This window comes from Hydra vulgaris, chromosome 12 (genome assembly GCF_038396675.1).
Source record: "Hydra vulgaris chromosome 12, alternate assembly HydraT2T_AEP".
Taxonomy (NCBI): Eukaryota; Metazoa; Cnidaria; class Hydrozoa; order Anthoathecata; family Hydridae; genus Hydra; species Hydra vulgaris.
Window position 1 is genome coordinate 35,055,916 of NC_088931.1, and position 13,049 is coordinate 35,068,964.

The following is a 13,049-nucleotide window of genomic DNA, read 5'->3' on the forward strand; positions in this document are numbered from 1 at the left end:
ACAGTACATACGTTCATAAAATAACATACTTTTATAAGTTTTTTATTTTTATTACATGCAGTTTCAATTATTATTAAAAAAAAAGTTCTTGTTGCTAAATTTCTTTGTGCTATCATAGAAGCAGTTAACGGTCAAATAGAGTTTTTAAAAATAATATAGTGAAATAGTATTTTATTATATAGTAATTATGAAATAATTACTATATAGTAAAACTTAGTACCATGTAGTAATTATCAAACCAATATTTATGTTTTTTTTTATCAATCATCAAGAATCAATGTGAAGTTGCAGATGATTCATCACAATCATCTTTTCTCTACGCCTTTATCTAAATTTTTTTGATAAATTAAAATAACAGTTAAGTGCCAAAAGTCCTTGGAAATAAAAAACTACTCTAATTATAAAATAAAAATAACAAGTGGAAGAACAACTATTTTACTTTGAACTTAACATAATTGAAAGCAAAAAGTAGTAAACACTATGTTAAATTTGTTAAATTAGAAACTTTCACGGCGTAGTAAGATTGGAAGTAGTGGTAAAAAGTTTGATGTTAGTACTCGTATTTTTTATATTCCATGCAATCAGGAGGTTTAATCTCCACTTTTTCTTTAGAAATTTCACTCCAATTTGTACTCAGTACAGTACCTCCTGATTCCTGAAAGCTTTTGTTCATAGCACGCTTGACTTCGTCAGAACCATCTGCATATATTTGTTGAAAGAGAGCATTAAGGGCTCCATCCCCTTCTTTATTTTCAATTTTTTCTTCTTCTTCAACTTGCTTTGCAAGAAGATCCCAATTCTTAACAAAATGAGAAGACGAAGGGTACTTGTGAGGATTTACTGAGTCACTTTTTGCTAAAAAAATATTTTGAAATTATAAGCCTTAAAAATATATAAAAATGTAACTGGTTCCAAAAACAAACATGTTTCTACTTACGAGGAGATTTGATAACAGTGATTTTTGTATGATCTTCTTCTAACGTATCCCACCTAATACCAGACTCTTTTTTCATCTTGATTTCCAGCTAAATGCATACATAAATGTACAGGGCTATATATATATATATATATATATATATATATATATATATATATATATATATATATATATATATATATATATATATATATATATATATATATATATATATATATATATATATACACACACATACACATATATATAAATAAATAAACACACACACGCACACACAGATATACACACACGTTAGGGTAATGATTTTTTTTTTAACTTTTGTAACAGTTTTAATTGGCCATAGTTTAAAAACCTGAGAAATTGATAGTTAATATAAAAATTTCATAGTAGTATTGAATATAGTTAAAAAATGTCCCCCGCGAACACACAATTAAGTTATGTTATTAAAATTATTGTGTTGTTTTTATAACTATTGTTGAAGTATTTAATTTTAAATAAGATATAAAGCATAAAACACACCTAAATAAAACTATTTTTTGTACTTGTTAATATGTTACTCTGAACTGAAATATTAAACAGATACAGAAAATGGCTAGTAAGTATGTGTTTTAACCATTATTTATTTTTTGAATTTCAATTTCCTTTTAATTAATTTTATTTTTAATACAGTAAATTTTTAAAGAAAAGTATATTTTTAGAAATAAAATTAAAACATAGAATATTACTTAAATATATTATCCATGCATTTCAGATTTTTCTAACATGTCAAATAAATATAGCAAAACTGTTGTTGGCAAATATTTAAGAGTATGGACAAAATATTCAGTTTCATTTGTAGAACGTATAACATCAAGAATTGGTCTACCTTTTATTGAAAAACAATTAGATTCATTTAACAGAATGTTAAAAAAACCTTTTATTATTGGACGTTACAACTGCCTAGCATCAATTGAAAAAAACAGAAATGAAAGATTAAAGTTAGTTGCTGTCGAAATATGTATATTTTGGAACAATTTTATAGTTCATAGAAAAACATGACAAGTATCTTAAAAAGCCCGGCGAAAAGGAAGAATGCTCTGTTTTTGGAGATCTTATTGATATCGCCAATATCAAGAAAATGTGGCTGGTGTTATAAATGTTTTTATCTGGAAGATAAAATTTTTTTTTAAAATACAATTATTAAGTTCAGGAGAAGTTGGTCACAGTACTAACACACAAGTGTCATTAGATCCTTCAAAAGTCAAAGTTTGTAATGCAAAAGATACAACTTTGACAACTAAAGTAAATAATTTTCCAGTTAGCAGTTCAACTGCATCAGAAGAAAATGGTACAGATTTAGATTCAAAAGACAATTACAAACCAGTGAAAATTAAGAATCAAAAAAGAGTATACAATAGAAGTATACAAAAAAGAGTACACAATAAAACGAAGTTAGCATCTAATCTTGTGATAACTGAACCTTAAAGTACAAATAAATCAGCTAAAATCTGTAAAAAGTTATATGAAAAAGGTATTGAAATAGAAACTTTAAGTCAGTCAGGAATATGGAGATCAACAATAAGGCAAGGGGAAATAAAAAAAGAAGAAAATTATTACTAAAATAGTACAAGAACATTCCTGCCTACATTTTGATGGAAAGAAAATAAACAAGACTGCGATACTTCAAAATGAGAATAATAAAATCAATATAAAAATAAAATAATAAAATAGGAATTGTTAAATGTGAAAGTAAAAAAACTTTATGATATTTTTGAAGCTTTAAAAAAATTGCTAAATGATTTTGATGCATATGTGACACAACAGCAGTAATTACAGAAAAATTAAATGGTATAGTTATATAAATACAAAATGAAATGGATACCAAAAGTTTTTCTAAACCACCTTATTTAGGATGTCAGCATCATATACTGGATCTCATTTTAAAACATGTTTTGGATCATTTTGCAAAATATAAATCAATAACTCCTGGTTTTGATTGTAAATTTGTAAAGGATTTAACCGAAAATTATGAAAATCTTTAAAAAAGTTATACATATGAAGCTGAGCCTAATTATTACATAACCCTAGGATAGCGAGATGTCTTCAAATTCTTTTATGAGTTATATGAAGCTTTTTGTTACTTGAAGAATCAAAAAGATTACCAAAAAAGATTAAGTGGCATAAACTTTCTCCATTGCAGTGTAAGATGGAACTCTAGAGCATCATATGTTCTTATTGCCTATTTTCTTATACCAACATGGATGTGTGAACTTGAAAGTGCAGCAACCTTTATTGCAAATCCATGGTAAAAACTTTGGTTCAGCAAACAATTACTTGATGATAAATCATATGACCATATGCTAGATGCATTGACTGAACTTAAGTGTACAGCTATTTTAAAGTGCTTTATGAAACACTGGAGCAAAGTAGATAGTGGACTTCATATTTTAAGGACAAACATCATTGCTGAACGTGGTTTAAATTGATGTAAGATCTCCTTAAAAATTCAAAAAAATGGGAATATGCAAATGTGAAATTTATAGGTAAGAATGACTTGTGAAGCATTTAACTAACTTGCAGAAAATAATTACTTTTATTGATCACTTAGGTGTCATGTAGTTTTTAAATAATAAATATAATTCACAGTTTGTTTTATTTTTGTGGCTGTTTATAAATGTATGGGAAATAAGCTTTACATGTCCTCATGTAATATATGAAAAATCATTTTATTAATATGATGCAAAAATATCTTCCCACCCCTAGGTGGAGGGATATTTTTGCATTTAGACAATTAATAAACCAGTTTTTTATTAAGATTGCTCAGGTTATAGAAGTATGGCCACAACAAATTCAAATGTCATAACCCTAATATACATATTATTATCAAAATCTCTTTAACTATATATAAATATATACATACATAATTATGTATGTATGTATGTATGTATGTATGTATGTATGTATGTATGTATGTATGTATGTATAAGGACTGGCGAAGTCGTCTTTTCAAGACTCAAATTTAAATGAAAAACAAATTTAGATCATATGCGTGCACTGAATTTATCTGAAAGACAAATTTAGGCCTTTTATGCAGCCCAAATTTAACTGAAAAATGAATTTGGACTTCTAAATTGAATTTAACTGAAAGCTGAATCTGGATTTTAAAAACACACTTAATTGAAAGAGAATTTTTCTAAGAGCTTTTATAAATTTGATAAAATTTGTTTGTTTTTTGCTTAAGGTGTTCCAAGATGACCTGATGGTTTTTCATGGGGTACATCAGAAAATATTTAACTAGCAAGTTCAAACCTCCTTCCTTACCGATGGTGCAAAATATGCCCAGAGCTTGCTTCGAATCTTAGGTCTCTTGCTTCTAAATCAAGCGCTCTAACCACTCTGCCGCGGCTGCTGTATAATCATTTTTTATAAACTAGAACTATTTTTTTAGCTTGTAATTAACCATAATTCAAAACATGATGATGAACATGTGAAGCAAAGTAACTTTTAATTCATTAAAAAAATATACGCATACAAAAAAAACAGTTTGCGTCGAAATAAAAAATCTAAAAATTCAGTAATAATGAGAACTTAATTTATGGAATCTTTACAACTCTTAATGTTTTGAACAAACACGAACAAAGGAACAGTAACACTGCTCATTTAAAAATTTCGAATGTCAATTTTATAAAGGAAAAAGATCGTTAAGAATATTAGGTTAAATATTCATCTGTTTTTTACTTATTAATTCTTATTTATCGCTTTCACTGATTTTTTGAAAGCGATTAATAAGAATTTGATGAATAGACTTTGTGCCTAAAAAAACTTTTTAAATATTGACTCAAATTTATTTCTCAGATGTTTTTTATTTCTTTTTTTACTGAACTTATGTTCGTAAAGCCGAGTGGGCCACTTTAGTCAAGATGCTACTTCTTGCATTGGTTACAACCTTCTCTCATCTCTTTAGCTCTGAAACACTTTTATTTTAAAACAAATTTTAATGCATATTTGCCAGTTCTTATGTATGTATGTATGTATGTATGTATGTATGTATGCATGAATGTTTTTTCAAAATTGATTTTTCCAACAATCACTCTAGATGGAAAAAAAAAACAAAAAACAAGACACCCTACTACATACTCTCATATGCCAAATAAATAGAGAGAATAAAATAAAGTGCTTTAGCATTAGTTTACAAAACTCTATGGTACATATTTTCACGAATTATTTAAAGAAACATGCTGCTACATAGTTTTAGTGAAAAAGATAAAAGTTTTTAAAATTAGAACTCAACCAATCATTGTGTTGGAAAGAGTATAATGTATGAAATAATCCTTAAAAATAATACCCTACTTTTGAAGAATAAACTTGAAACAAAGACTGATTTGGAACGATTTTTTGAGCAAGGTCCAACTCCAAACTGTAATCATTTTCCTGAGACAACTTGATAGTTACGCTAAGCTTAAAAAAATAATAAAAAAATATACATACGCAAAAAAAAATATATAAAAAAATAAAAATAAAGTACAAATATCTGAAAATGTTTAGCAATAAAAAATCAAAACAACAAACATCATAAAAACAATAATAAACAAACTTATTTAAAACTAAAAAATAAGAAAAAAAAAATTCTTTATAGAATAATTCTTTTACCACATTCAAGACACTTGAAAGTTTTTAAAATACTTTTTAGTGACTATTTATACAAAATAAAAAGTCTCAAAAAGTATTAAGTTTTAAGGCAAGTTTAATTAAATTAATTAAAGCATTAAACTATATTACGTTTCTAGATCAGGAAATTTTTACATCTACCCACTGGCAAGGGTACTTATACTTACCTTAAAAAGAAAATTTTTAAAGAAAAATAAACAAAGCAAAATAAAAATTCATTAGTGTGATAATTATAAAACAATTATTTTAATATTTACATTATGCATAAAAAAATTCGCAAATATTTTGTGACTAGTACTTTCATGTGAAACTTATGCTAAATTGTCAATCATTACTGTATTGTACACTGCTTCGATTTAGAGGTGTCAGGTTAACCTAAAAGGTACTCAAGATGTTTCAAAAGATAACAATACTTTGGGTTTGCATGAGATGTATTCCATTGAAAACAAAATAAAAAGCATTCCTTTTTGAGATTTATACACTTTTTTGAATAATCACTTTGCAGAAGAAATTTTGACTCCGTGGCAGATCCAGCCTTTTTTGGTGTTTTAGATACTAACTTTCAAACATACAGTAAACTCAAAACATTTATATATTTATACTTGTGTCAAAATAAGGAAGTTTTGTAAAAATATCAAAATGATTGGAGCCTGGGAACAAATAACCCTTTAAATTTTTCCTCCTGCTCTTAAGGTGAGAGCGACAAGTTCATAAATTTTTTTTTACTAATCTCAACTAAAATCATATTAACTTAAAAATTTCAAATTTTATGTAAAAATCTTTCAATGTTCAAGAATTATGGCAAGTGATGAGGTGTGACTGTATGATGTGAAATTTCCAACCTAGGCTATTCTTGTGTGCCGTGTATTCTATCAGATACTGATGCAAGTCGCACATTTCTGAGACAAATTTCTGAATATCTCTGCTGAATTCAAGGGAAAACTTCATACCAAAACATCCTTCTGTCACTAAAATGAACAAGTTTAAAAGAAACATGTTTATAAAAATTAATAAATATAGTATAAACTATAGGTGAAAAAGAATTAACTAATTACGTACCATTTTGAATTTCCTTAAAGTCTCAATACAAGGTATCATCAACAGAGGAGTAATAGTTATAAGTTCATCCAAGCAAGAAAGTACTTTTTGACAGTTGGGTCCATCAAATCCTCCTCCATTGTAACCGTGCCTTATTAAAGTTTTACTGGTTAAGAACCTTTTAGTTAAGTCCTCAGCCATCAGAACATCTGTTATTTGTGTATCAATATGTTCAAACAAATTTAATTCAGGAGGCGGAACTATATTAATAACAAGAGTTTCTCCAGACTCCTCAATTAGGCATGGTCGAACAACATTTTTATAGTTTTTCATGTCCTTATAAAGTTCACCATCCTCAATAAATTTCTGGTGCCAATTAGTCAAACTTTGAAAAGTCCTCAACTTTCCATTTTTGTCATCTTTTTCTCTTTCACAATAACAGCAAGCATACTTTATCCTGTGTGCCTATAAGTGTTAGTATTAAAAAAGACTATATTAAAATATTAAGTTTAATATTGATAAAATAAAAAAAAGCGATCACTTTTTATAAATTATCATGCAATGACACAAAGTAAAATAATGTTTAACTTACAGAAATGCCCAGTAAACAATTAACAAGCTTCAGGTCAGCTGCTACTATGTATTTTAGCTCATTCAGCTTAAGTAACTTTATAAGCCTCTCTAGATTATATTTACTTTCTTGTACTCCACGTACAAGACCCAAAATAAGAACTGCATTAACCCCTGTATTTTTCATGTTTCTTTTTTCTAATTGTAGTTTTTCTGGGTTGAAGATGTTCATTATGACTTTCAGTGAACCTTGACCCCCATCAATACCAACTCTTATAAAGCAATTGTAGGGATTAAGTTTTCTGTGTTCACAAATTTCTTTTATTAGCTCCTACGGTTCAAGAACAAATACAACATCTTTCTGAATTGTATCTAAAACCTTGCAGTTTCCATTGTTGTGTGTTTGTTGAAAACTGCATAAAACTACTTCATAAAATTGATTTAACTAAAAAGATTTGTCCTTAATACTTTTTGAGGCATTAGGTTTGATACCTAGCAAATAATATGAGAATAATTTATAAATATATAGGTAATATAAATATATGCAAAATTAAGTTCATGTACATTACTGTTACCTCCATGATCCAAATCTTTACATATCTCAGTCATTATACAATCCATTCCTGACATGGAAAGATCCATTTTCTTTTTTATAGTAAACAATGTATCTGAAGATACTTCTAAAATAGGTCTATGCACATCTTCAGAGTAGAGAGTAACATGAAGAGCTTTACCAATTACAAAAAATATATTTCCTAAGAAAAATTTCTATTCACTAATGTTTGACTTTGATATATACGTATCTAAATTTATTATTTTAAAATTAATAATAAATATAGATAGATAAAAAAATATAAATACACAATACCAGTTGCTAAAGTTAATTCTTTATTGTCAGATGTTTTATACATATCTTTTAGTACAGAGGAAATAATTTGTTGGGAGGTTTTTGAATCTTGAGAAAGAATGAACTCATATAAATTTTGCACTATTGCAGATTTTGTGCAAGGGTGTCTGACACCTTTACCTACCCTTTGGCAGCAATCTGTGCAAAAAGATGCATTATTCACATCTGAGGGCTCAGGCTCTTTACTAAAATCCTTTCAAAAATTTCTAAAATTGTTTAACATAGTATTTTATATAGGTTTATATATACTTGCATTGTCATGTATCATCAATAATTCAGCAATAATAACAAACTTTTGCTTAACCTTTTTTAAATGAAGACATTTTTTACATGTTGAACAAACTCCAGATGGTAGAGAATTGGTTTCCAAACTAAACCCTGGATCCACACATAGAATAATGACTTCTTGTAAAGCTGGGTTATTGTCTAATTTATGACATTTTACGTCTTTATTTAGACAGCAAAAACAAACAATATTCCTGTTTTCTTTATGAAACCTTTGTCTTGTTAAGCTCGCTTTAACTCAATACTGGGAATTATTTGATGAATCTTTAGCAAATTTTTTAAATTTTAATACCTAAATGTAAAGTAAATTTTTAAACAGCCTTGATGCAGAGACCTTTTCAGGTCCAAAATAACGTAAACAAGATAAACTCCAAATATTCATATGTTTATGTCAAATAAAGATGTTTTGCAAAATATTGGGATGATTGGAGTCTGGGAACAGAAAAGCCCCCAAAACATACCCCTCTGCCCATAAACAAGAGAGCAACAAGTTAACAAATTATTTTTTTAAAATATTCTTAACTATGACGATTTTCAATGAGAAATTTCAAATTTTGTGCAATGATTTCTTGGCGTTAAAAAAGACCATTTTAAGTTCTCTCCTCAATTTGAGGGGGCTACAAATTTAATATTGCCATAATTCTTGAACGCTGAAAGATTTTTACATAAAATTTGAAATTTTAAAGTTAATATGATTTTAGTTGAGATCAAAAAGTTCATAAAAAAATTTATGAACTTGTTGCTCTCACCTTAAGAGCAGGAGGAAAAATTTTGATATTTTTAAAAAACATCCTTATTTTGACACAAGTATAAACATATAAATGTTTTGAGTTTACTGTATGTTTGAAAGTTAGTATCTAAAACACCAAAAAAAGGCTGGATCTGCCACGGAGTCAAAATTTCTTCTGCAAAGTGATTATTCAAAAAAGTGTATAAATCCCAAAAAGGAACGCTTTTTATTTTGTTTTCAATGGAATACATCTCATGCAAACCCAAAGTATTGTTATCTTTTGAAACATCTTGAGTACCTTTTACGTCAACCTAAAACCTCTAAATTGAAGCAGAATGTAAGTAAAAATGACATACTGTTTTGTCTCCAAAATGGCAACTAACATCTTTCTCCTTGATATTTTTTATAAGAATTGATATAATAACATGAGTTTCAGTCTGATACCAATCATACCTAAAAATCATTTTCGTAATTTTTATTAAATGTTTTTAATTTAAATGATAAAAACAAAAAACATTACTATTAGTTTTTTTATAAAAATAGAGTTGAAAAATATAAATTCCAAAAATTAATCTTTTTATTCTTATGAAGATATTGTTTAGGTAAAATGTTTTTTATATAAATATAATTTGAGTGTTCAATTCAGAATTCACATTTAAAGTGTGAGACAATTTTTTTTATAACTTTTTTTTTTTAAAACCACCTTAATATATATATACATATATATGCATTGTTTGCAGTTTCACCCAAATTTTGGTATTCGCTCCACAAGAGAAATGAAATAAGTCTCAAACATTTTAGCTTGAAATTAAAAGTATGGTTTTTTAATTGCAAAAAAAATTCACTGATCTTAAAAACACTTTATATTTTTGATTTAAGATGTCTGGGTGCCTGAAATATATTTTAAATTTTTGATTTAAGATGTCTGGGTGACTTGAACTTTAATAAAAAGAGTGTTTTTATGTTTTAATAAAGTGTTTTTATATTTTAACTTAAAGCCTAATTGATTGAGGTTGTGAATAGAGAGCCTAATAATTAAGAAACTAAACTTTTTTCAGGTAAAACCTATTCTTCATAACAAAAATTTAACCAGTAAAAAAATTAACCCAATAATTAAGAGAATATACTTATTTTTCAGAGATGTTGGTGCTACAGTAGTTTTATCTTCCATAACTGATGGAGGAATTTCATCTTGTTTTTCATTTGCTTTATGGATGTTTGAAAGACCAATTAAAGTCTAAAAAATTTAAGTAAATGAGTTTATTTAAAACTAATATGTTTAAAAAGTAATTTTATAAAATAAAGATAAAACAATATATAAATATTACTTTACAATGATTCATATAAAATTAACACTTTTTTTATAAATATTAGCAACTATAATAATAAAACTAAAATATAAACAAATATGTTATAACTCAATTAATATTTGATAATAAACTTCCCATTATATAATAAACTAGTTTATACTCCTTTGCAATAAACTTTTTATTATTCAATAGACTGATACAAATTTTTCTTTAATATTTCATATTTATACCCCCATCACAAGCTACTCCATTTAGGTTTGGGGAGCCCAATTTGTAAAATTACTAAAACTATGATTTTAAGCAATTGCTAAAGATTACTACTATACAATTACTAAACATTTGTTTATATTGTTGGCCGTGTACAAATGTAAATAACAACATAAACCAAAAATAATTATGCTCTGTTTTGAAATTGAACAAATATATAACAATTACGAATTTTTTACCAAAGTTTTATTTAAAGTTATAAAATTTATAAAGTATGCATTAGAACATATAAGATTAAGGAAAAATAAAAAAATATATTTAAAGGAATGACACCAAACTAATCTAAATATTAATGCTACAGTTAAAATTTACCATTTATCGTCATCTTGAAAGTCCTTCGAGCAAGATCTGCAAACTGAAAAATCTCTCTTAGCTTAAAAAGAATTGCTGCTGTTCTTTGTTCAATTTAATTTGTTTAATTAGTAGTTTTAAATAAATATTTATTATATTTACTATTGGTTGTTTTCTAATTTATCACAGTGCAATTTCTTTTTGGTTCAGTTTTGTGTTTAGTCTATTCAGAGTATTTTTTGTTGTTAACAGTTTTTTTTCTTTAGAGCAAATAGAAAGAGCTGAAGCTTTTTTCAGTTAGTTTGACTCACTTTACTTTCATTTTTTTGTTATGCCAAAAAGAATTAATGAGAATAAAATCTTTGAGACAGGATAATTGATTCTGATATATCAGTCAATTATTTTTATTTTACTATTTAGTCTTAATTTAAATTGGAATTCTATTTATGTATTTAAATTGAAAAACTAAACAATATAATAAAGCAAAAAGTTGTTTGTTGACAAAGTGTACATATATATATATATGTATATATATATATATATATATATATATATATATATATATATATATATATATATATATATATAAATATATATATATATATATAAATATAAATATATATATATATAAATATATATATATATATATATATATATATATATATATATATATATATATATATATATATATATATATATATATATATATATATATATATATATATATAAGGCTGGGGCGAAAAAAACTTTTATCATAAATTTACAAGGAAAACTGTAGTATTATACCTTTATATATGTGAATGTAACTTATGAAAAAAAAAAAAAAAAAACTAAAAATGTTTAACGCAACCACCTTTTTTTAAAATTCTTTATATTAACTTTTGGTAATGTGTGTATTGAAAGTATTAAGTTGTAAATATGTATCCAATTTTTAAATCGATGTAACCTTGTATCTCTTGTCTGAACCTTCAAAATTGAGTAGAATTCGCTGTCAATATTAACAATTCTCTGGTTACATCTTCAGATTGATAGGATAACAGAAAGTAGGTTAGAAAGTTGTGGCACAACTTTCTAATTTGACCACAAGGAAAATGTTTTAAATCAACCTTCAACATCAGGCATTAAAACCCAAAGAGAAACCAGCAACTAAATATCCGGTCTTTCTGATGTTTTATCAAAGAATGAGCTGCCTACAATCGATCAAGTTGTCAGATATTTTGTAGAACTCAAAGAAGAGCTAAGTACACAGAATGCAACAGCTATTGATATAATTAGAAATTGTATTTTGAAACTATTGAACAGTGCATCTTACCTTTAATAATAAATGAAGTCGTTAATGTTAAAGTTATCAGGAATGTTAGAGAATTGAATAAAAGGGAGCTTGCTTTTAATAAATGAGAAATTACTGAAAAACAGAGAAAAGTCAATAAATAACAAAAGCAGACAATTCATATGAATTCATAGAATAATTATGTGATCATGTGATGAACAACTATGTGATCATGTGATGAATAATTATGTGATGAATAATTATGTGATCACGAAATTGAAAATAACAATCAAGTAACGAATTCAGAGATGACGCATGTTTTGAAAAGGTCCAGTAATTTAGGCAAATCAAATTCAAACAGTACAAGTTCAGAAACTGGTAAACAGATGAGGGTATCCTTAGCAAATTTAGCAAGAGAGGATGAAAGGTAGGGTGTTTCAAATTATGATACAGCCTCTCTTACTTAATTTTTTTTCAAGGCAAAAAATAAAAATTCTTATTACACGTGCTTATGATGTTTAAAGTTGATTTCATGGCTCAGATTTTTTAATTCTTAAAGATAATGTCTTTTAATATTTCATTATCATAAATTGCAACTAAGTATCTTGGAAGTATTTTAAATTTTATGCCAAAGTGAACGGCTTTTTGAACTTCCGTGCACGATTTAAAAGATCTAATTATTTGGAAAAAGAAGTGTTAAAAAGTTTCAATGAAACTGATTTTTTTTACTTTGCGTATTTTTAGGTTACTGAATTGAATGGCAAAAGTATTTTTTTCTTCTATAACATTTTAGCATT

The 13,049-nt window shown here is 26.4% G+C and overlaps 1 protein-coding gene across 1 annotated transcript in view; it reads right to left on the bottom strand.

Annotated features, from left to right (window-relative positions):
• Positions 1-419: 419 nt before the first annotated feature.
• The window catches only part of LOC100210536 (protein SGT1 homolog), a 32,323-nt gene continuing 19,693 nt past the window's right edge, over positions 420-13,049 (bottom strand). The window contains exons 8-12 of the mRNA XM_065813051.1: positions 10,242-10,351; positions 9,471-9,567; positions 5,267-5,374; positions 938-1,025; positions 420-855 (exon numbers count right to left, since the gene is read on the bottom strand). Coding sequence (XP_065669123.1) covers positions 551-855; positions 938-1,025; positions 5,267-5,374; positions 9,471-9,567; positions 10,242-10,351 — 708 coding nt within the window. The 3' untranslated portion in view covers positions 420-550. The remainder of the gene's footprint in view (positions 856-937; positions 1,026-5,266; positions 5,375-9,470; positions 9,568-10,241; positions 10,352-13,049) is intronic.